This window comes from Octopus bimaculoides, chromosome 20 (genome assembly GCF_046866305.1).
Source record: "Octopus bimaculoides isolate indiv1 chromosome 20, ASM4686630v1, whole genome shotgun sequence".
NCBI lineage: Eukaryota > Metazoa > Mollusca > Cephalopoda > Octopoda > Octopodidae > Octopus > Octopus bimaculoides.
The window spans coordinates 26,574,451-26,601,163 of NC_142947.1; the positions used below are offsets into that span (position 1 = coordinate 26,574,451).

At 36.5% G+C, this 26,713-nt stretch overlaps 1 protein-coding gene across 2 annotated transcripts in view; it reads right to left on the minus strand.

Annotated features, from left to right (window-relative positions):
- Positions 1–8,344: 8,344 nt before the first annotated feature.
- The window catches only part of LOC106871775 (N-alpha-acetyltransferase 50), a 31,121-nt gene continuing 12,752 nt past the window's right edge, over positions 8,345–26,713 (minus strand). The window contains exons 2-6 of one of the 2 annotated variants that reach the window (XM_014918416.3): positions 24,670–24,750; positions 15,844–15,980; positions 13,144–13,263; positions 11,167–11,233; positions 8,345–8,960 (exon numbers count right to left, since the gene is read on the minus strand). In XM_014918416.3, coding sequence (XP_014773902.1) covers positions 8,786–8,960; positions 11,167–11,233; positions 13,144–13,263; positions 15,844–15,980; positions 24,670–24,686 — 516 coding nt within the window. In that variant the 5' untranslated portion in view covers positions 24,687–24,750 and the 3' untranslated portion in view covers positions 8,345–8,785. The remainder of the gene's footprint in view (positions 8,961–11,166; positions 11,234–13,143; positions 13,264–15,843; positions 15,981–24,669; positions 24,751–26,713) is intronic. The other variant, XM_014918417.3, reaches the window with a different exon arrangement.

Consider the following 26,713-nt stretch of genomic DNA (forward strand, 5'->3'; position numbering starts at 1 on the left):
ACCATGGCAAAATTTGAACTCAGAACATAGTGATGGATGAAATACTGCTAAGCATTCTGTCCAGCGTGCTAATGATACTGCCAGCTCGCCGCCCTCACAAACACAATATATATTCACAACTGTCTCCATTCCATTGGAAAAGTCTTAAAACCTGTTAAGTATTTTATCTTAAGTTTTCTAACAGACACTGCTGTGCATATTGTATTATTTTCAATCATGAAAATATGCAGAAAACAACTCTGGCCACATTCCAGGGAGAAAAACTAGACTTAGTTGATAGCTTCCGCTATCTAAGTGCTAGAATAAGAGTAGCCTGGGCAAAGTTCAGAGAGCTCTTACCTCTGCTCGTGACAAGGGGCCTCTCACTCAGAGTAAAAGGCAGACTGTATGACGCATGTGTACGAACAGCCATGCTTCATGGCAGTGAAACATGGGTCATGACTGCTGAGGACATGCGTAGGCTCGCAAGGAATGAAGTCAGTATGCTCTAATGGATGTGTAATGTCAGTGTACATACTTGAGAGAAAAATTGAACCTAAGAAGCATCAGTTGTGGTGTGCAAGAGAGACGATTGCACTGGTATGGACATGTGGCGAGAATGGATGAGGATAGCTGTGTGAAAAAGAGCCACACCCTAACAGTTGAGGGAACCTGTGGAAGAGGTAGGCCCAGGAAGACCTGGGATGAGGTGGTGAGGCATGACCTTTGAACACTGGGCCTCACTGAGGCGACTTCTAACCGAGACCTTTGGAAATATGCTGTGCGTGAGAAGATCCGGCAAGCCAAGTGAGACCTAAATCCAAGGCCTCTGTCAGGGGTGTAGCCAGCCCACTTATGTGTGCCTTCCTTCATTGGACACTAAACTCCGCTTGTGAAGACCTGTTGAGGTAAGTGAAATTGAAATCGAACTAAATTCGACGACTGGCACCCATGCCAACGTTGTCTCCTTTTGACACGAAACCCTGCTTGCGAAGATTTGTTGGGGCAAGCAAAAGTGAAATCGTGATGGCACCTGTGCCCAGCGTTGCCTTCCTGGCACGTGTAAAGACATTCAAGCGAGATCGTTGCCAGTGCTGCTGGACTGGCGGCATGTAAAATACACCATTTTGAGCATGGCCGTTGCCAGTACTGCCTGACTGGCTTTCGTGCCGGTGGCATGTAAAAGCACCCACTACACTCTCGGAGTGGTTGGCGTTAGGAAGGGCATCCACCTGTAGAAACTCTGCCAGATCAGATTGGAGCCTGGTGTAGCCATCTGGTTTCACCAGTCCTCAGTCAAATCGTCCAACCCATGCTAGCATGGAAAGCAGACATTAAACGATGATGATGATGTTAAGGCAGCATTGTCAGCATGCCAGACAAAATGCTTAGCAGCATTTCGTCCATGTTTATGTTTTGAGTCTAAATTCCACTGAGGTTGACCTTGCCTTTCACCTTTTCAGGGTCAATAAGATAAGTACCAGTTGAGCACTAGGGTAGATGTAATTGACTTACATTCTTCCTCAAAATTGCTAGCCTTATGCCAAAATTTGAAATCATTATATAATCCTGTTGCTAACAAATGTGTGGTATACACATTAATCAGCCTTTTAAATCTATGTTCTAGCTTTCATCTGATTTAAATAGCAAATTGCTATAAATTTTCTTTGTAGGCAGTGAATGAAGGAATACTTGTCCTTTGGTGATGAACTAAACATTAAACATAGGACAATTTCTTTATCTTTCTCTGTATGAAGGAGATTGAAAGATGTCTAAAATTCCACAGGGTTAAGTTTAAAAATTATAGTTTTACTTTAAATTTATCATAGGGTTTCTAATATATGTTGCTGGGCAAAGTTAAGTTAATATTTATGTTATATCATTGTATTTTCTAGGTTATAGTGCATGTATATTCTTCTATGTGTATCTTTTATCTTTTGTTTCAGTCATTAGAATTGCGGAATTTTTTTTTTTCGTCAAATGAATCAACAGTACTTATTTTATCAATCCACTTTGCTGAACCACTAATTTATGAGGATGTAAACACACTAAATCCAGTTTCCAAGCTGTGGTGGGGGACAAAGAGACACAAATATATTACATATACAATAGGCTTCTTTCAGTTTCCATCTACCAAATTCCCTTACAAGGCTGTAGTAGAAGACACTTATCCAAGGTGCCATGCAGTGGGACTGAACCTGGTACCATGTGATTGGGAAGCTTCTAAATGAAATTGACAAATTTCTTCCTCCTAAAATTGCTGATCTTCTGCCAAAATTTGAAACAATTACCATCATTTACAACTAGGTCTTCAGATTCTGCTTATGTTACATTCACAGAAATAGGCTATGTTAATTACATCAATTATAGAATAAAAAGTTTTTGCTTTTAATGCTATAACTGAAATTCTTTGAGTGTAGGACTAACTTGCAGATGCCTGATCAAAAAATATCAGGGCTAGTGCTATAAAAAATGACAACACATATCAATTTGGGATTTAATCACCTTTGAAGTTGTCCCCTTCTGAAAGCACACACTTCATCCAGTGTCGTTTTCTTTGGTGGAAGCATTCCTGAAACTGCATTTTTGGGATAGCGAGCAGCTGTCTCATTAATTTCCTTGACTTCTTGAAATCTTGTTCCTTTCAAGTGGGATTTAATTTTTAAAAGGGGAAAAAGTTGCAAGAGGTGAGACCTGGGGAAGGTTGTGCTGAGACAGAAACTGCTGCACAAGATATGATGAATGGGCAGGCAAGTTTTTATAGCGGAGTTACCCCTCACTGGATGCATACAATTCTGTCCTGTTCCAACAAACTGAACTGTAACTACGTCATTCGACAACTCACACACACTCATTCAACAGTCTTTCTGAACAGCTGTATGCACATCGGCTATGTTTTCATCAGTTCTGCTGGTGTCCTAGAACATATGTTATGGTCAACATTTTGTTGGCCATCTTGGAAATGTGTGAGCCACTCATATACTTTCTGCATATTTCCATAGGTCTCTGTGTAGGTATCAACAAGTTTTTGGCAAAATTTGATGCAAATTTTCAGCCACAGTCACTAATGGAATCTGTGCTGTGGCATGACAACCACACTCTACATGTTTCACTTCCAAGCACAGCTATAAATGATGAAAATGGGTGAGAATGTTATAACTTAGTGTGCATAGACAACAGAGTTCAAAGTCAATTTGTGCAAAGTAGCTTCACTCTGTTTACTTTAGCTCCTTGTATTCTGAGTTCTTGGTTGGCAGACTTAATGTCATCTAGCTTAACATAACAAACAGTCTTGGGTACAGAGCCTATTATGTTGCGTGTATTCCGGTCAAATCACTGGTTTGAGGATAACACATCTACTCATCATCTTGGAAGTCCTTGAAATGATGATTTAAACACACAGAGAGTGCAAGGAATATTTGAGGATACTTTATCAGTCTAATGTTATTTTCAAACTGAAACCAATTAAAAGGAATTTACTTCTTTCAGATTCCCTATAGCAGATAAAATACCAACAAAAGAAATATAAAAGTTATGCAATCATTGTTGCCACATGTGTGGAACACAGAATTTAGAAATTGCCATCTCTCTAAATGCAGCAAGATCTTTTGTACATAAAGATCAGATGTAATTGGAAGCCTCTGATGAGAATGTTTCAATTGTATCAAAGAGGAAAAAAAAAAAAACAACATTCTGGCCATTCAGACACAATAACTCATCCAAACAGGTTCAAAATACTATTGATGATGATGCTGGAAAACTCAATGAGGGCCTAAACCAGGAGTGGACTATCTGCACTGTGTGCCGAGGAAACTTAAATTAATGTTTGCAAAGACAAAAGTAAAAAAAAAAATTAAAAAAATCTAACTTAAAAACCTCCATGAACATGATATACTTTGGTTCTTCTCTCATAAGAAAAACTTTGATCAAGGTACCCCAGGGTGATGTACACTAAGTTTCCAGCAAGTGTGATGTTTTTAAGAGTGGTGAGTAACAAAGATTGTCATGCCACCTCACATCTTTCTACAGGGTCTTAGAATTAATGCTGCAGAATATACTAAGGTGCCCATTGTTAAGCCCTGGATGTATGAAGTACATCGTGGAAGGCTGAATGTTTCAAAAAGACTCAGCACCTTACAAAGCTCATGTATCTCAAGAATGGATGTCAAGACACTTTCTGCGATTATGCAAAATAAAAACTTGTGGCCTCCAAACTCACCATATTCAAATCTCATGATTACAACATTTAGAGCATTGTTGAAAAGGAGGCTAATTAATATCCTAACACTACATGAGCTCGGTGATATACGGAATAAATGATGACCATTTTGTGCAAGCAAAGAGACTTCCTATCAAGAGAATGAGTACAGATTTTTATTGAAATACATCTGATTTTTGCTAGATTACTGTAAAAACCCATGTAATTTACACACTTTTTTCGCAAAAATAAAAATAAACTTTAGGGGGTGCGTAAATTACATGAGTAGATCATTTCCAGAATTTTTTGAAATTTTTTTTTTGTTGAAAAAAGACGTACAAAACGTAAATATTCGTACCAGAAGTTGACTCATTTAATGTCAGAATAAGTTTTTACAGAAAAAAATAATGGCTTAAATATAACGGAGTTGATTTTTATTTATGCTGGACGGTATAATGCTTACTTTTTCTGTATAAATTTACTAAAACCATTAAATGGTTAACTACTTTTTGAAGTCTGACGTTCATGCTGGTAAACACAGTCCAGGCCATATTTTACATTGCTCGGAGTTTCTACCTATAACAATGGAGCACCATTGACATACATAGTGATATAGATAATCTTGATTGTATGTTTTTATTTTTGTCTGTTTATTACTAGGCACAGTTTTGTCATACTGTTTACACCAATTTCGAACATTGGTTTCATTAACATTAAAATACCTTCTGGTAGCTCTACTGTCATATTCAAATTCATATTCAACACATTTAATTTCTCCTTTACATTAAACAATGCATAAGTTCTGCCCATACTGACAATAATGGTAATGACAAATTTTAAAGTTTGGTTAACACATATAAATGTGAAGGGGATTAAAATTTTGATACTCCGTATCAAAGGTTCCAGCAAGAATAGGCAGAAAAGAATTCTGTTTACATAATCAGTTTGATCGGTCACTTTCCTCTGTCAGTTGAATAGAGTGTTATTCAAGCTGATATTTATTGGTAATTGCAACACCTGTGTGTATATATCAGCTTTGTTTTTGTTAGTAATTCTTAACAACTTTTCCTGTGATCATGATTTGAGAAGACATACAGCAGTATGCTAAAGATCGGACATAATCTCTTGTGGGCACGAAATGTAAAACAAAGTTTATTACAAACAACACAAACATTTTGTAATTTAATAACTTTCAATGTGATACCTGTTAAACAGAAACTATTTTTATTTATTGAACATTTAATAAAATCTAATCCTAAGTGAAATGATGCTAAATACAACTAAAACCTTTTCCCCCTGGCTATATTGGCAATTCTGAAAACTTTTGGGTGTGAATTTTACACAAGTAGAAGCTTTAACAAATATTATCCTGAAAATCACCTGCGTAAATTACACAGGTGTGCAAATTACATGAGTTTTATTCATTGAGTCTGTAACATCGGCCGTTCGATTTCTTCTTCGCATGCACCTACACGCCATTGCTCACGCAGTTTGGTCGACCTAGTCGCACATGCCTTTCGCGCTCGCTTGCAGGTTTCCTCGTTTTTCTTTCGTCTATTCACAAAAGGCTGCAGGTTGATTACAGAGCTGACACCATTGACAAGAGCAATGCACACAGGTGAAGAAGTTCAAAGTGGAAACCAGGATACTTGAACTTTTTCAATCAAGATTCAAGAGTTGGATAGTACCATTGCATAGAGGAAGGGTTACTCTCCCAACACATACAATCTGAATGCAATATGTCAGTTACACATACTTTTGCATTACTTCTGGTACAAACCCTGTGATGAAAGTTTCTCAATTCACTATATTTAGCATGTTTGTGTTAAAAAATGTTCTGGCATGAAATGACTCAGATGCAATAGCAAATTGCATTTGCTGTGCTGTAGACTGCCCTCCCTCTATATACACACATGATGTCACAAGCCATTAACAGAGGTGTAAGATGATAATACTGCACTGGTATGGGTATGTACGGGATGTAAATTGAAATACACTAAGTGACCAATTACTTTTAAATTGATAAGTTAAGGTACTGAGGACAGGGAAGATGTACTTGGAAAGATGTATTTAAGTTGGGTGTGAGGATACTGGCATTCAGATGAAATGCTGTACCTAACTCATGACAGCTCAAACAGCTACACATTGAATTAACAATGTATATATGACACCTATCTCACATCTACTGAAAAACCAATATGGAAGTTACATTGTGGTTTTCAGATTAAAAAGTTAATTCCTTTGACAATGAAACAAAATGAAATATCACTTAACTGTGTATATAGTATTTCAGGAAAATGTTATGTGCTTATTAGTTTTAGAATTCTTTTAAACATGAGGGGCACAGTAATCCACAATTCATTTTGTATTAGTTCAAACATAAAGGATGGTGGTATGGTTGATGGTAAATATCAGTATGGGGTGGGAAGAGAGTAAAATAAAAGTGGCTTGGGAAAAAGGTGATAAGTGGCAGTATAATAAACCTGTATTCAGGGAGGTGGTGTGCAGAGAGAGAGAGAGAGAGAGAGAGAGAGAGAAATGTACAGACAGAGATGGAAGTCAGAAGGGGTGATTGCAGTGGGAAGACCATCAACAGTAGATATGAGATTATGTTGAGAATGATAGTAGATAACAGGTATTAACCCTACCACGCTATGTTTCTAGTAAAGTGGGAAAAGCATAAATGTAATCTACCAAATTTCCATTAAAGTGGAAACCAATACACCTAAAAAAAGAAGATAAAATATTAAAAATAGACAGCCTGTCATGTTACAGCTTTGTAGTGAAGTGTGTTTATGACTCATTGTTGATAGTGTACCCCATAGCTACTGTTTTTGTTTTCAATCGGATGAAAAAAATAAATTCTTTTGCAATGAAATTAGCACGTGATAAACCCAGCACTTCATCTGGTAAACAAGCAACAAAGTCAGTAGGGTATTAAACTGTAGTTAGGCCTTTTTTCAATAAAAGTTAACGTTTAACAGATTAACTCTTACTTGTTTCAGTCATTAGACTATGGCCATGCTGGGGCACCACCTTGAATTTTTAGTCAAATGAATTAACCCCAGTACTTATTCTATCTTTTTTGCCAAACCACTAAGTTACTGGGATGCAGGCACACCAACACCAGTTGTCAAGTGGTACAAGCACAGACACAATGACACATATGATGAACTTTTTCCAATTTCTGTCTACCAAATCCACTCGCAAAGCTTTGGTTGGCCTGAGGATATAGTAGAAGTCACTTGTCCAAGGTGCCATGCTGTGGGACTGAAAACGGAATCATGTGGTTGGGAAGCAAGCTTCTTACCACAGAGCCACACTTGCACCTTGAGGAAATTATTGATATTTATTCTTCAGATGAAAAGTTTACCCTTATGCAAACAATGAGTGATTTAGGCAATCAAACTGATGAAAGTGATGAAGAAAGTAGCGATCTGAGTGAACAAACAAGGTGATTGAGAGACAGGCCTATTACTATTATTCCGTTTATTAGTTTTCCTGCAATGATTACTCAAGTTGCGGATAGAATTATTTACCTTTTTGTTCAGGAGCCCAGGTGGAGGGTAAAATTAGTCACAGGGGCCCAGGTCTGAGAGGGTTAAAGACAAAGCATAGTAGTTCTATGTAGCTCAGAGGAGAGAAAGAGATAACTGGAAGTACAGAAAGAGATGATTGGTGGAAAATAAAATTGGAAGATATCATATTGAGAATGAGGGACAGATTTTAAAAGGAAGTGGTTCAAAGGAAAGGAGGCAGTAACTGGTTGCACAAAAAGGGTGAACTATGTGCAGATTCTACTCTCGTGATTACAGTAGCTGAATAATACCAGTTAGAAGAGCAGAGAAACAGGTGTTAGAAAGATGAGAATTGGGGAAAGCTTAAAGGGATATAGATTGAGTGAATGGTCAGGCCCCAGAGAGTGTACAGACAAAAACATAATGCTTTTAGGACCTCCGTATCGTCAAGATGGACAGGTCTTCTTGAGCACAGCAAATCACCAATCATCTTGGTCCTTTGTCATCTCCTCCATGAGGCTCAACAGCTTGAGATCAGCCTGTTTTGTCCCATGTATGTACAAATGGATAGATTCAAGATAAAACAAGGAAAGGCAGAAGGAGAGAAAAAAAGTCAGGTAGAAAGTCAAGAAAAGAAGAAAGAAAAATAAACATTACCAAACAATTTTTATTCCCAGTCATCAACACCAAATCTATTAGAAAAAGTTCTTGGTAATTTTGGTATTTGACAGGATGTTGATTCAAATCAAACAAAATAAATTAAAACCACAAAAAAACAAAAAAAAAACAGAACAGAGGGATAGAAAGAGCAGACAAAAAAATTATTCCCTCAGGTTAATTGCAAAATGAAATAGAAATGTTGAATCTTCCCAGTCATAAAATAAATCGAGTCATGTAACTTTTAATAAACTTTATATACATACATTATATGTGTGTGTGCAGGTATATCTATCTATATATACACACACATGCACATATATATTCTTCCAGGTCAGACAACTGCTTGTTTATGTACAAAAACATTGATCATCACATGGCCTGCTTTTTGAGGGAGGAGAAAAGATTTTGTTTTTCTTTCAAATTCTGAAAATTATTTTTCAATACGGCGTAAAGCTTGTTGTTGTTTGGTTTTTGTAAAAGTTTTTTGTAGAACGTATGCATCTGCTGGTTCAATTCTTTTGTAGTAATTCTTCTTTTCTTCAACTATTTCAAATCCAAATTTTTCATAAAACTTTATTGCTCCAACATTGTTCACTTGGACATGCCTGCAAGCAACAGAAAGACACACACCAGAGGTAAGCTAGCTACAAAGAAGGAAGTGGGGAGTAATTAAACACTTGAAATGAGTTAGTAATTTCCAGACTATTAACCTGCTCATTAGAACATATAGAGTAGTGATATTTATCTGCACTAGATTTCATTAAGTTTCATCTCAGATTGCCATCAGTTTCCTAGTTCAAATTCAGTTTGGAACAGTAGTCAGGAAAGAAGACATCAACCTGATAATGACTGGATATCAAACCAACCAAAACATTACAAGAGTTCACACTCTAAAGATAAGATTGATAACCTGGCAAAGTATATCTTACTAAAGGTGGTATTGTAATTGAAAGAAAAAACAGTGGCAATGATAATAACTAGCTGGACTCATGAGAAATGTTTCTATATTGTGACAGTTAAAGGCGGCAAGCTGGAAGAATCGTTAGCACGCCGGGCAAAATGCTTAGTGGCATTTCATGTCTTTACGTTCTGAGTTCAAATTCTGCCGCAGCCAACTTTGCCTTTCATCCTTTCAGGGTTGATAAATGAAGTAACAGTTGCACACTGGGGTCGATCTAAGTGACTGGGCCCTCTCCCACCCAAAATTTCAGGACTTGTGCCTATAGTAGAGAAGTATATTGCGACAGTTACAGAATATAGAAAGGGTAAAACTGATAACTATATAATCCAACCAAAATATCTGTTACACAAATGTAAACAGAATTACTATTTAGCCTTAAGATACATCATATATATTCAGAGAGCCCTCTCGGTTTAGTGATACAGAACGTTTTTCTTGTATTCTTTTGTTTCAGTCATTTGACAGTTGCCATGCTGGAGCACCACCCTTTAGTCGAAGAAATTGACCCCTGGACTTATTCCTTGTAAGCCTGGTGCTTATTCTATCTGTCTCTTCTGCTGAACAGCTAAGTTACAGGGATGCAAACACACCAACATCGGTTGTCAAACAATGGTGGTGGTGGGGGGACAAACAGAGACAGTCATATATGTATGTGTGTGTCTTTTAGTTTTTGTTTACTTATGCACATCAACAAATGAGCCAATTGAACAACTGTGTGGTTGTTCAATTTGCTAGAAACAACAGCCAAATCTCTCATACTATGCTCTTGATAGTATTAAGGAAAGGGAAAAATAGAATTAATATTTTTGATTTTGTTCAGCTCTATGAATTTAATTTTTTTTTTTTAATGCTTTCACCCATTACATGATACAAGAAACGAGAAAAATCCAGACCAAAACAGAAATTGTAACTTAACAAAAATATAGAAAGAGAAAGAAAAGGTATTCGAAAGCCAAAAGTAGTTTTTTTATAATTAAAACAAATTCAAAATTTAAATTTTGGAACATAAGACTTAACATGTTATCTGAGGTATGGCCAAATTCAAACGAGTAGAAGACCTAAAACAAATGTGTGTGTGTGTGTGTGGTTGGGCCTTTAATAGCCAGGGGTCAATTTCAGTTCAATTGTAGAAAAGAATTCAGCCACTCCATCTCACTTCCTCTCTCCTTTGCACACACATCAAATTTTCCCATTAAGATTATTGTTGCTTCAGTAGACCAGTAAGCATGGGTGTTGAGAAGTAATAATACAACACATAGGTAGTGGTTTCAAATCTCTTCCAGAAATTACAAGAGATCTTTAAGCGACAAAATTTTGTTCACCAATTTCTTTCTCTTAAGCATGACACACACATCAGGTACGTACAAAAAAGAATTGGCGTATTAATGTTATTATATTGATGATTCACAGACAATATTAGAGAAGAACATTTTACAACAAAAGGCCTTGTGTATCAGATAAGCACAACTTCTCCAAATTTACCTAAATATTACAGCTGCTTTTTCATGCTGGATGCCTTCCTTGTCATTAATCCTTTTAGTCACCTCTCATAACATCATGAACTTTATGGTAAAACCAAGATACACACAAACATTACTTAATATCTATAAGGCAATTTTGTTTGCCTTATCTTGCTCCTTACATGGCAAATTACAACAGGTGTAAAAATCATCATTAAAAATACAAACAATGGAACAAAGCTAACCAATGCAATGAAATTAAATTTAATTATATTTGAATGATAATTAAACCAAATTAGTTGACTATTGACTAGATCAGTCATACAATGGCATTCCCTAGATTGCCTCAATAATATTGATGCTTTGATATAAAGCAAGAAAGATACTTACAAGAAAACATTATCAAAGTTTCCATCTTCTTCACAGATTTTTAAAACATGATTCAACATCACTGTGCCTGAAAATGGAAGAAAAAGTTTGCAGCAGCTAAAATGGTTTAAGGAAAAAAGTACATTTTCAAAATTTTATCTCTGAAATTGTATGTACTTGCTATTGATCATTTCTGATCACCACTGAATATCTATTCAACGTGTGGGAGAGGGAGGGTAGAAAGTTTAGAGAAATGCAAGACATTAAAAGAAAAACCTTGAGGGCAGAAATGAAGAGTCTCAGACAATGTGGTAGCAGATAAAGTAACAAAATTTAGAAGAGGATGAAATAAAAATTTATTTAAGGGTTGCAGAGAAAACTAAGAACATAAACCTAAATAATCAAAGAGAGAAACAGGAGTTCAATTTTCTACACTATGAAACAATGTCATCAAAATATGTGCTTCATTAATAGAACATTATAACAAAAAATGTTGCTGTTAAAGGTTGCACATGGAAAGACTGGATACTAAATAGTCAATACAGAAAAGATGTTTTGAATTAAGGGACTAGCTAATTCAGAAAAGTTAAGTTTGTTCAGAAGTAACAGATAGAATCTACAATGTTTTAGTCAGAGATAATATAAATAGTTCAGTAAAGCATCTCTGGCTAATAACTGCAGAGAGAAAAAACAAAAGAGTAATCAAAACATCTGAGAGAGTTTACTTCAAAGAAACGGAGTTTAATGAAAGATACTCTAACTCTTCAATATCACTGGCAATCCTTAACCCTTTCGTTACTATATTTCTGACCAAAATACACCCCTCATGAGTTTCAATTAAATTCTAAAATAATCATGAATTTAGACTAGTCTCATTAAACACCTGTAACTTTTTTATTTATCAACATATTAATGTGATATTTGGAACATAATTAAAGAAAGGGTTCTTAATCAATTCTATTGCATAATTTTTGTCTGAAAGTACTCCACGTACTGGGGTACTGCTAGTGTCTCTCACATGTAAATATTGGTTCAGCTTCACGAATCGTACTCGTTCATAATACTGGAAATATATTCATCGCCAAAAGGTTCCTGATCGCTCCAGTAATTTGTTATTCTAGGTAACTGTCTAATACCCATAATAATATTTATGGTAAAAAATGCCCGTATTTCATCTACAGCTGCAGGAAACCACAAGCTATCTTTTTTTTCCGGTTTGTTTACATTCTGCGTAACGGTTTGTTTCCGCAGTAATCATTTCAAACAAGCATGATAAAGAAGTCTAACGGTTTCGCTTCCTGAGAAAGACTATGGGTAGACCCTGTTTCCTCAGAAAAATTGTTAATAAAAATATTTTAAAAATCTTTTTCTGATGTAAAATCATCCTCGCTGTCGCCGTCGCTGCTTTCAGTTTCGGATACAGAGGTATCCGATTCATTATCGTTCACCATGTGCTTTTGTAGCTCATTCATTCTTTTCTTCGATATTTCCATATCTTCTGTTGAAAAACCTTCAAAGTTGTTTTGTTCCAATGAATAAACATTCACACATTCTTGTGATCAGAAAATTGATGATTAGTCACAATCAGTGCTGAACAAGTAAATCTGTAATACACAGTTGCTGAAAATAGGTACCATACCTACATTATGATAAAATGGTTAGAAAGGTTTTTTTCAAGGTGTAAAATGACATTTCAGAATAATACATATCAAAATAGATTTAAAACAACAACAAACAAAACTATTGCATATATGCATATAAAATAAAACATTGTGAGTGCAGTAATTTACAGCCAAATAACATCCCAATACCACTCATCCAAAAAGTGAGAACAGCAACTATATTCGGATAGAATGAGTCAAAAGTTAGAAGACCACAAAACAGCCCAAGCATCAAGGTTTGAATACATTGCATCAGATAAACCACACCATGTTCTAGTGTAGTCTTAAGCCAATATTCTAATTGAATGGTGTCCAGTAGAGTGTACAAACAACTTACCGATTCCCAGCCGTCTGTAAGGAAATAAGCAGCCTAAAGTCATTATGTACAATCTGCGCTGTGTTGCAGAGTTATCCACTCGGCAACACACAGCACCAACGACAATGTCATTGAAATAGGCTGGAAAAGAAGGAAGAAAAAAAAAATTACTTTAGCATTGAATTACATCAATTGGCATAAATTATACAAGGCAAGTTTAAATATCAATATATAATCTATTATTAAGTGACAAAGCCTAGTGGATGGATACTGGATAATCAGTTTCACCCTCTTTGGTTCAAATTCACCATTAGGCAGTAAGCATATATCTAAGAAGAGGTAACCAATATTCAGGGAACATAACCTGCAATATTGGCCCCTTAGATTCATTGTTCATTATTTCAATGATATCCACATAAAAAGCACCAAGTCCACTCTGCTGAGTGGTTAGTGTTAGGAAAGGCATCCAGCTGCAAAAATCCTGCCAAAACAATCACAGAAGTCTGGTGCAGGCTTCAGCCTGGCTGGCTCGTGGTACCGTCCCACCCATGCTACCATGGAGCATGGACACATGAATGATGATGATGAATAGGTGGCAAGACAGCAGAACCATTAGAGCTTCAGAAAAATGCCTAATAGTATTTGTTCTGGTTCTTTACATTCTGAATTCAGGTCCTGCTATGATCAACTTTGCCTTTCCTCCTTTCAGGATTGATAATATAAAGTACCAGTCAAGCACTGAAGCCAATAGTATCAACCTCTACCCTTCAAAATTGCTGGCCTTGTGCATAATCAGAAACCATTATATCAGTGATATAATGATTTATATAATGATAATGCAAATTCCTTACTAAGGAGGCACAAATGAAAAGTAAACAGTTGAATCCACCCAATATATTTCTATAATCCCAAATGAATGAAGGTCAATACTGACCCTAGCAGTATTTGAATTTGCATAAAAAAGGAGTGAAACTAGATATTGTAAATTATTTAGTCAAACATAAGCTCCCTAACTCACAACCCACTGGAAATATTTTTTATGTAATATGATCAGGTTTTTTATGTTAGTGACACAACTGAATTGAAATGGCCACAAATAGAAGCCCTTTGAGGCTAAGAAGTTTGTATTGTAATATACACAATTCTTGGTTCAATTCCACTAAATAAGTTTCAATCAAAGCAAAACAAAAATCACAGCACTGGCTTTTAAATTTATATCATACACTTGGTGGAGAGAAACTGTGCCGAATCCTACTGGATATCTCATCCAGTAAAGTGTCACATAATGAGTAGTTCTCTCATAGGAAACAATAGAACAATTGAAACCAAGAATAAAAGAATTAAATCCAAACTGTGAACTTGCAGTACCCAATACTTTGCATCATACTGGTATATACTTGGCTTTGGACAGATAAAAGGCCATGTTAAACTCAACAGTTACCAAACTATTTTGCACACGTGTATGTGCACATAGTTTATTTAGAGGGGCAGTGTTCTACATTTTTGCTTAAGGTTCTGAGACAGATGGAAAGTGATCCTCAGACTGGGGACTAGACCCATATGCTTGCACTGTTAAAATCATCCAAAGGCTAAATGGTGATTTTTAAGTTTACCTTTCCAAACAGGGATAGCCTATTTGGGGGGCTTCTCTACAGTTTTCATCTCTCAACTTTTGCTTAAAACTTTAGAGCAAGGTCCATACTCAGTAAGAAGGTCTTATCTCTCAAGTATCCTATTCAGATACTTTATACTGGTTCACTGTATTTTCAATCCCAAGAGTGATATTGTTTGTACAACTCAAAGAAAAACAAACACCACAAAGTAATTTTTAAGATATACATACACACATAGATACAACTGGTTTCAGTATAGTACCCAGATATGAAATTCCACCTACAAGGCATTGATGGACATAAGGATATGAAAGAAAACACTTGCTCCAAAGTGCTGCTCAATGAGACCAAGCCTGGATTCATGGTTGTGAATCAGTCATGCCTACACCTATTTTTTGTTAAGTAATAAACATTAAATATCACTGAAAACATTCTCAGACTGCTGATCATATTCTTTCTGCTCATTTTCAATTGTTTAGTTTCTATTCAGAATCAAGTTGCAGTCAAAAAGTTTACTTTACCTAAACACATACACACACAAAAAAATGTTTCAACAACTTCTCTATCTTTTTCATCCTGGCATGGTTTAGATAAGATTTACTGAGACAGTATTCAACAACATGATACCCTCCATTACTGGAGATGTAAACATAAAATCAATATTGCCCAAACATTGTCAGTGCTAAGACATGCAGGAAATAAATGTTCGTGCACACACAATGAGCCTTCACATGGTTTTTATCTACTAATTTCATTGTTTTTATCTACTAATTTCAATCAGTAAACAAGTCAGCTCAAGCTATATAGAAGGCACTTTTCCAAGGTGTTACAAGGTGAAATCACATAGTTACAAAGTGAAGTTTGCAACCACACAACTATACCTACACCTAATAACTCTAAAGTAACCATTCAACTGTGAAATGGAAACTTTTGTAAATCAAGTTGAATGAAGTGATCAATCTAAATTAAGTGCCATGTCCAAAGGAATAAGAGAATGGAAAGTTTTTAAAGCACAAATAAGAGAGAGACTGTCCAATCCTTATCACAACTTTGACAAAGCCATGTGTATCGCTATTCATAAGAACACAAATTACAAGGAGAAACTCACCAAGTTTTGCTAATTCACCCACTTCCAAGACATCTTTGTAGAATTTATCATTATATGTTACAGGAAAAACATACTGATTAAGGCGTTTCAGCTGCTTGATGTTATGGGCAGTAATGTCTCCTAACTCAATACGTCCCCTATAATGAAAAAGAGAAAAACACAAGTCTCATTAGTTCCAGAGACTGAAAAACTTGAGAGAGAGAGAGAGAGAGAAGCTGACAATAACAGAAAAGCTAATTCATATCTACTTGTTTATCAGCGTATGAATCTGATTTTATGCACAAAAATTTAAAATAACCCAATACGTGTATATGGAGGAATCATGTAAAATTTATTGTTTGTATGGTTTGCACACTTTCTTTACATTCTGTAGCCATACTTACACTGCATGCTTAAAATACTTTATGTCTGGAATTAGCAGCATTAATACATAACATGCACTAAAGCAATTTCCCACTGAGGATCAAGAAGTGTCTAGTATTTTATTAAAACCAAATCAGTAACACAAAGCATTACTTTTCATTTTTCCCTCTAGGTCATATTAATACACAGTACCGTGCAAAAGTCTTTGACCACTTTAAACTATTGTAAATTTCTACTAATTGCCAACTTATAAGTGGATGTTCCGCATTGCGGTAACACCTTCATCAAGAGAGTCTGGCTGATGAAGGTGTTACTGTATTGAAAGACTGGCCAGCTCAGAGACCTGACTTCAAGCAAATATGGATAGAACTAACGAGAAGAGTTTGTCAGAAGAACCCACATGATCTTGAAGAGTTGTGGGAGCTAGCCACAGAGAATGGCATCTCATACAAGTGAAGATGGTGAAGGATTTGTACTGCATCTCTTCCCAAATACATTGAAACAGTTATTCAAGCAAGGGAAGCCACACAAAATATTAACAATGTACAGGAACTTCTTGAAATGAACATTATGTAATAAATTTTCATTACAGATATTTTTGTTTTAAAACACTGGTTTATGTCAGGTGGCTGAAAACTTTTGCACAGCCATTTTTGGTGATCGTTTCTCATTCAGAACCCCTACTACAAAATATAATGATTAGGTATGGAAATGACTCCAACAGGGCCAATGTTTCATCTGTAAAAAAACACAATACAAAACATCCACTTATAAGTTGGCAATTAGTAGAAATTTACAATAATTTAAAGAGGCCGAATACTTTTGCATGGTACTCTATTAAACATAAATTCTGGCATATTTTGCCATAGATCAGAGGTACTCAACCATTTTTGTTTCGCAGTACACCAGTTACATATTTTATTTTTGAATTGTCGTACATGACAGAACTTCATTTTAAGACCGTGTGCTGGAAAGTAACCTTTTCCAATTATAAGCATTGTCATACCAACTTGAAGGGCATATAAAATTCTTACAATCTCTCATAATTCTTTCATCTATATCTATTGACATCCCAATATAGCTACATATTGCATCATTCAGAGTTGCATCTCATCAATTTCATTGGCCACCTCATTCTCAAATATAACTTGCAGTATATCTTTACAAAACAGGCTTGATTAACTTAATGATGTGATCCCCATTTGCAATGTTCTGAAGCAACAAAATTTGCTACTAGAGCCCTTTCTAAACCCTTGCTTTCCTTAATTTAAATAGAACACTTGCTTTTTAAGATTAAGATCCATGAGCCCCTTCACGTAATCAACAGGCTTTTCCACCAAATGAGAGTAACTAGTTTTCAGAAACTTATGTGCATTTTTCCAAGCTCTTGGTACCATTAAGCTTGGCTGACATTATGTTATTCTCATTCATTCAGTCACAAGAATCATTTATTGATGTATACGGTCTGAAAATACTGAATTTTTATTGTCACCAGTGAATCACAAGTTCTTTACACCAAATTTATCTATTCTGGCTGAACTTCAATCCAAAGTGCAAAGATTTAACTGTTTAAAAATGCGAATTGAATTACAAGAGAACTAACTTTTGGATTCTTTTAATCACTATCATCCTCAATTTAACATCCATTTCTCCATGCTTGCATGGGTTTGACAGAGACAAATTTTCTATGGTTGGATGCCTTTTCTGTTCCCAACCTTCAGTTTTCAAATAAGGAAAAATTTATCCATGGCCAGACATGTTTTCTTGTAAGACTGGAAATGAAGATCATCACTTATATGATGGTGACATTCATTTACAACTATCACATGATGTCAAGACAAGGAGACACAGACGTACAATGAACTTCTTTCAGTTTTTGTCTAGCACATTCACTCACAAGCTTTGGTGAGCCCAAAGCTATAGTTGAAGATACTTGCCCAAGGTGCCATGCTAAAGTCAAAATCATATAGTTGAGAAGCAAACTTCTTAACCACACAGCCATGCCCTATGCCTTTAGAGTTACAAAAAAAAGGGACGGGTATTTCTGGCACCCCTAGACAATTCCCAACACTTCAGTTGAGGTTTACCTGTCTGAGGTAAACCTAAGTTAAATCTGGAGTAGACAAACCTATGTCGAATACATTCAGTCCACCATTATAAATACATACAAGACATATAAATCAATGTGGGAGATTCCATGTGGCTGCTCAACGAGATAGAAATACTAGCCAAAACCCTTAAATCACCGCCTACCATTGAGAAAAAAAAAAGAAAAACAAAAGGACCTTACATAATGCAATCCTCAAATAAGACAAGTCAGATGGCTAGAATGTTTTCACCATAGGCTTGCTTGATCAAAGTTGGCCTACAATTACACAACATTCTGGATAGTCTATATACTATAAAGTAACAAAATCATATATTGTACACTCCAAGTCCTTTATATTATGCTTATATTTCTAAACCTAATATACAACACAAACTTTCTTTTTCATTTCCTTCATCTTCCTGCCCACTTACGATGCTCAGCTATTCAAATTCATAAGACTACTCAAGTGAAGACCAGGTATTCAGAGAAACTAAAATATCCTTAATTACTTTCAACTGTTCTATAAACTGTTTTGCTTAATGCCTACTCTACCCCTCCCATTATGTTCCTATTTACTCACTAACTATTCTTGACCATTTGAATTTTGTCCACTGTATAAAGCCATGAGCATTGACTTCCTTGTAATGTAGTTCCAACCAAATACCAGAAATCTATCTTGATTCACTCCCCTGGTAAATAACATGGCTTCAACTTCCCCTCTGAGTCTACCATTATATTCTTCTGTATTATACACACATCTTGTATTTGACACTGCTACCACTCCCATATCAGGTAACTGAGACTACATACCCAAATATAATAATAATAACACCCTGCTCAGAAGAAACTGTGGTCTGATACAGACAGAAAACTATTATAAAATAACAGTTCGACTAGAAAAGTACTTAGGAACAAAAAGTGGAAAACTACTAGATGTAATAAAGCAACACAAGAAAACCCATCTTACTATATACAAGGAGGCGACAAAATACAAAACAGAAACAAGCTACACTGATACACTGACCTCAGATGACAACATAGCAGAAATGGTCAAAGAGGCTAAAAGCAACATGAAAACAGACCTACAAAACATACTAAAGAAGTGGAGAGAAAAACCACTCCATGGCCAATACCCTGCAAGGCTTGACAGAGAAGAAGTGAGCCTAAGTAAAAGCCAGCAATGGCTCAAAAACACTGGACTAAAAGCTGAAAGGAATGACTGATTTTCACTGACTACAAACTATAAAAGCAAAACAATGAAAACAGGCCCTAACATCAAATGCAGAATGTGCAACCAGCACAATGAGACAGTTGACCACATCATCTATGGCTGTCCAGTCCTTGCCTAATCTGAATATATATATAGACACAACCAAGTAGTTATATCCATTGGACAATATGCCAACATTACAACATAGAAACCCGACAATAATGGTATAAATATATGCCAAACAAGGTACAAGACAAAACCTGGCCACAATCATCTGGGATATGCCTGTTCAAACTAACAAAGAAATAAAAGCTAATCACCCAGACATAATAATCAAGAATTGGAAAAGAAACACCTGCTTATTGATAGACATTACAGTCCCTTCTGACCAAAATATTGTCCAAAAAGAAGTGGGGAAATTGTCAAAGTACAAAAGACCTTGAAATTGAAGTATTCAAGATGTGGGGCATGAAGTTGAAAACGATACCAGTAATAATTGGAGCATTGAGCATGTTAAAAAAAACATATGAACAAAAATGTAGAAGCTGTACCTGGATTATCAACACTACACACTATTCAAAAAATAGCTCTGCTAGGAACAGCCTACATCTTATGCAAGATGCTATCAATTCAATAATATAACCCAAACAAAACAATCCACAAACACAAGATGCACTCTATATAGCAAATATCAAATAAAATAAACTACCACCAGCAGGCAAATAACTCAACATATCACACACACAACACATAAAAAAAGAAAAGAAAAAGAAAAAGAAAAGAAACTGATGCAATACAATAGAGGGAAGAGTTTGTACACTCCCAACAGAAAGAAACACACAATGCTGCATATACCCCAGCAATACAGAGGTGTAGCAGATGATACAGTAGAAATTTACCTGAAACCACTAAATGTTGAATAATAATAATAAATACCCTGATGCAATACCATGCAGTAGCTCTCATGGTTTCTGATCAGTTGTGTATATGTGTGCATGTGCACACATACAACTGATTGGAAGTGTTAACATGTACATGCTTTGTCTTGGTGTAAAAGATGGGTTACAGCAAATATTCTGCTCAATACCACAGATTTGCTTGTCAGATGTTTGATCACAACCAGTTGAGCATGTCCCTTGGTGGCTGACGATATGTGCATCTCTGATCATAAGTAGTGGGTAGCATCATAATCACATTTTAAGAATTCTTTGGAGTTTGAATAATTCACCCCTGGAAACCTGGGTGTTTCATTCATCATCCTTAAACAACCATTATTCAAGGACCTTTTGAGTGGGATTGGTTACTCAGCTTCGTCACCATGTCGTGCATATATGGTTGTGACACATGTGCCTGGTGTACCCCAGAGTCATTTTGATTGTGTGTGCTGCTTTCCCACGCTACAATGTTGATATCAGCTGTAAACAGCTTACATGATAGATAGTGTGAATTACCTGCTACCCCCAGTCAGTTTCAAAACCTCAGAACTGCCATCATCAATGTAGGTCAGAGGAGATTGTGGAGCAAAACTGAGTGGAGGTATGCAAGAGTAAAGATGAAAAGGATCCTTAGCCAAACTCCTCGCAGGCAGGAAACAATGATAAAATTTTCTGGGTGAGTGAAAGCAATGGTAGAGCTGGTGTAGGCATACTGTGAGTTGAAGATAGATAGATAGATAAGGTAATAAGGGTGTGATAGGATAAAAGTGAGACTAGCTATCAACAATTGCATTATTTTTTTTCCACATACACCCCTCAACCAGTAGTGGCAGATGACCAAGACAGTTTCTAAGACCCTTCTCCAGATTATCATGACAATCAACAACCTAATTGTTGTCGTTGGCAACTTCAAGAGCCTTGTTAGTTAACTCCATGTTAATGATGTCATGGAGACTATAGCTATCATACAAGAAACAAAGGTCTAAGATTCCTGCAGTTCAGTGATGCAACTTATATAACACTTGGCAACAAAGATTAGAGGCTAATGACTTTTAGAATCAGATGATTTGGAAGCCGAAGAACCTGCAATTGGTTACTGGTTTCAAGAAAATCTAATTGATGTATATGTTGTAGGAAAGTTCTATTCATTTCTTGGGCCATTAAGAAAATACAGGTCATTATTGAGTACTCTATACTTATACTCCCTCATCCACCCATTTCTGGTCCTGTTGCTGTCCTGTTCCAATCCTTAGGTTACTCTCCACATTTACTATGTACAAAACACCCCCAGCACCTCCTTTGTGCCAATCCCATGACGGAAAGTGCCGTCCATTCTCTCTAGGATGATTTGTGAGACAATCTCTCTAGAGTTGGTATTATGAAAACTGCACAAAGCACACTGTAAAGTGATCAGCAAATGAGCAGAGAAGGAACAAGGTTGTGAAGTCCCCTCAACACCGTGTCACAAAAAACTGCTCTATTGTTGGTGGCACAAAATGATGCACCCAGTATACTCTGTAAAGTGGTTGGTAATAGCAAGACAACTCAAATTAAGAAAACAAGCTAAATGACATGTACAAGCACCAGTCTATGGTGCAGCACCCAATATGGAAAGACTTGGACTATAATAACCCAACCAACTTATTCTAGCATGGAAAGTAGATGTTCATGTCTAGAATGATATTGTAGGGTAGGCGTGAGAGGCTGGATCTGGCCAGTTTGTACCTAAAAAAATGGAGGATATTTAAGCCTGATATGACCAGTTTAAATGCTAAAGGATTAAGGTTACACTTGTCTGCAGAATGCTTAGCCCACTTACATGTTAAGTCAATAAACAAGTAACTCAGTTGATTGAATAACTGACTCACTGAAACTGAGAGAGAACAATCCATCCATATATACTACAGATACACCAATACACATATTACACAACTTTAATAATAGTGTGTTAATCTTAACAAGCATAACCGACCATTTCTAGGCAGGACTATTCATTCAACATATCCCAGTTCATCTATAAATTCATGTAAACGTTGTGACTTCATGAAAATACAAATTGATAGTGGTTTTGATTTCAGTCCTACTGCATGGCACTTTAGGGATGTCTTCTTATTAAGCCCTAGACCCACCAAAGTCTTGTAAGTGGATTTGGTTGACAAAAACTGAAAGAAAATTGGCCCAGCTCAATAAAGTGGACTTTGTGTGTGGCGGATGTGCAAGAGTAATGAACACTAAAAAAACATACAAGAAATAGATTTCCTTGAGTTTTCAGGAGGAACCTTAAAAGTAGTAGATACTTTCTGTTACACTGGTGGCCTAAAGTTGCTGGAATAAGAATAGGATGGAGATGTTCAGAGAGCTATTAGCTCTGTTGGCAACAAAAGGTTTCTGTCTTTTAGAGTAAAATGCAGAATGTATGACGCTTGTGTATGAACAGCAAGGTTATATAGTAGTGTTTCATGGGCTGTGAATGTAGAGGGCATGTGAAGGTTTGAAAGAAACAAAGCTAGCATGCTCCACTGGATGTACAAAGTCAATGTGCATGTGTGACAATGTGTAAATATGTTGTGAGAAAAACTGATCAGATATAGAGTACAAGAGAGAAAACTATGCTGGTATGGTCATAAGATGCAGATGGATGAGGAAAGCTGCATAAAGAAGTACCAATTGCTGAACATGCCTGGAACCTTGGAGGAGGGAGATACAGGAAGAAGTGGTAAAAAAATGACTTTCAGATGTTGAGCCTCACATCGATGACAAACGACCAAGACGATTGGTGATTTACTGTGCATGAGAAGACCGGTGCATCTATGCAAAAACAAGGTCCTAAAAGCATGTCATCTATGTCCCTGCACATACCCCAATAACTCATCTTCCTTACACTCCTCTTTCACCTGTGTTCACCATTCACTGCATTGCCCTCTCCTTTTTCACTTTCGTGAACTTACCTAACCATGCACTCTTTCCAATCATTACTTGTATACACCTCCCTCTAACTTAAGAATATGCCTCAACATCTTTACCACTATCTTCTCTTCTTTCTCTACAGCAAGACATCTATTTCAGTCCCCTGTATCATACTTTAACCTCTCATCACTACCTTCCTCAGTACCATCCCCATCTCAGTTGAGGATATTGCCGTGCAAGTTACTTGATGACATTGGTGGTGCCACTAGGAAGTGGCATTTAACCATAGAAATCATGCCAAAGCAGACAGTGGAATTTGGTGCAGTCCCCTGGCTTGCCAGCTCCTGTCAAACTGTCTTAGCCATACCAGCATGAAAAACAGACATTAAATAGTGATAATATATATATATGGTTAGCCAAAAAGTTCATTAGTTTTCGTCAGCATTAAACTTTAAGCACTTTAATAAGTACCTAACTTTAGTCTGTTCTTTGTCCATGTGCACACATTAAATACAATGCAGATCAATGCAAGCTTGCAATGAGAAATGTTGTATTTTGTGTGCTTGGGAACATATTGAAAATGTAGAGTTGAAACAAACATTATTGACATCTCATGTTTTTCTTTATTTTACAATAAGGGAAGAAAGTGGCAGAAACCTGCAAGAAGACCCTCATTACAGGACCAGGATGATTGCAGATATTCTCCAAATATCCAAACTGAGTGATGAAAACCATCTGCCTCAACTTAGTAACACCAGTAGGTTTGATGTTGGAGTCCCACATCAGCTGAATGAGGCTAACCTTACTCAACAAATTTCCATCTGTAATTCATTGAAGATACATAAGCCTTATTTGAGGAGAATCTTGATGGGATGAAAAATGGATCGTCTGTAAAAATGTGAAGTGCAAACAATCATGGGGAAAGCATGGTGAACCACTATAAATGAACTTCAAAGTAAGTTTTCACCCAAAGAAGGTTATGTTTACAATTTGGTGGGATTGGAAGAGTGTTGTCTTTTATGAGCTTCTTCCTACAGACAGGATCATCAATTCAGATATATATTGTGACCAGCTGGACAAATTAAATGAAGCGATCCATCAGAAACATCCAATACTTGCTAATTGCAAGGGCATTGTCTTGCATTACAGAATGTCAGACTGCATACTTCGCAGATGTGGCATAATTTACTGGGTCTTGGCTGGAAAATGTTGCCATATCCTTCATATTCAACCATACACCTTCAGATTTCCACCTGATTTGTTTTCCTCAAAATTCATTGAATGGACAGAACTTCAACGTTGAAGAGGATGTAAAAATTCACCTGGAAGAATTTTTCATCAGTGAAGACAGGAAATTCTTTGAGCAGGGAATAACAGATCAGCCCACAGGATAGCAGAAGAAACTGGAATGAAACGGTAATTATATCATTGATCGAATAAGTAACTGTTTAAAACTTGTGTCATATTTTCACTTGAAAAAAGAAAAAAAATTAATGGGACTTTTTGGCCAAACCAATATATATGTGCAGACATGGCAGCATGGGTAAGAAGCTTGCTTCCTAACCATGTGATCTTGAGTTCAGGCCAAAGCTTTAAGTGGATTTGGTAGATGGAAACCGAACGAAGCCAGTTGTGCATATGTAAATGTGTGTCCTACCACTGCCTGACAAGTAGTGCTGGTTGGTTATGTCCCCTGTAACTGACCAAGTCAGCAAATGGTGCATATCGAATAAGTACTAGACTTAAAAAATAAACACTGGGATTAATTTGTTTGACTAAACCCTCCAAGGTGGAGTTCTAGAATGACCACTGACCAATGATTGAAATAAGATATAGCGTGCATGTGTACAAACACACATGGTGTTCGGGCTAAATTTGACGCTTTATCTCACCTTTTCTTCAGGAACAGCTTGATATATTGGTGAACAGTCATTGCCATTAGAGAGCATAAATATTAAATTAGTAGTTGAGAAAAAGTTAGCTGACAAGGAGTACAGGAAGTCATCTGCATATTGTAAAAGAGTTAACTGTATCATGTTGCTGAATGCTCTCTGAACACTTAAAAAGTGAACGGCTTAAAAAGATGTAAGATGTGGTATGAACAGCTACAATGTAGACTACAAAGTTGTGGCCAGGAGGAAAAGATACAATAGGTGTTGTGATTGAATCCACATGTTGGAATTCATCTCCACATCTTTTAACAGAGTCTTAGGCTCGATTCAGATGGCTGTGTGAAGCTGCTGAAGACTATGGTCAAACCATGGCTGGGTAGGGTTGCTGCTGGAAGGCCACATGTACAGCACCAGGATTCAGCTTCTTGCCATACCTCCAGAAAGAGTAAGAAGTGATTGTTGGGGAGTTTCTACAACTTCACCAGCCCCAATTTCTAGCCTCCTAATTTCCCAGAGAATAGTTGAGAAAGACACCAACCACTCTGCTTGCAACACCAAGGCTGGGCTGGTGGCCAAGATCAAGGTGTTCTAAGATCTTCCCAGGGACACAGTGAGGAACATATGCACCAGGTTCCAGAGCCACTTTAAGGGAGTGGTGTAAGTTGAAGGTGACTACTACAAGCAAACTTATCTCCTAGCCCTAATCAAGTTCATATTTTCTGATTTTTCAAAAATACTTTTACTTTAAAATGGAATATTGTATTTCCTTTTCTATTTATGCAAACTGTAAAATTTAGCCTAAAGACCATGTGTGTATGTGAGAGAGAGGGGCACATGTTTGTGTGTGTGAAAATACAGGTGTGTTAGAAGATTGGAGTCATGCAAGCAACACTAAAATTGTCCACAGACATGGACAAAGTATGCAGGTGATTTAAACTACTCATAGCAATTGGTATCAGAAGCTTAAATCAACTGCTTATTAATTACTTGTGTATTTTTTGCTAAAAAGAAAGCAAGTATTCAAGACCACAATGAATAGAAACTTCTTACACATTCAAATTTTAATATAATTCTGTTTGTATCAAAATGAGGTTTTCGAGTGTTTTCTTATTTGAGATTCAAGACTGAAGCAATCATGAAACCTCTACCATTCACCGTGACACACATTCCTTTCGTTACTGCTCTAATTTGTTTTCTTTGAAAATAAGGAAAGATTTTCTTTGAGGTATCTTTTACTTGGTTAAGTCACTGGACTTTGACCATGCTGGGATCCCGGCTTAAAAAGTTAGTGATGAATGAATCAACCCCAGTACTTATTTTTTAAAGTCAGGTACTTGTTGTGTCAGTGTCTTTTGCTGAACAGCTAAGCTATGGGGATGCAAACAAACCAACACTGGTTGTCAAGTGGTGGGGTGATACAGATACATGTACATATACTTGCATATACATATATATACACATGTATGCTCACGTA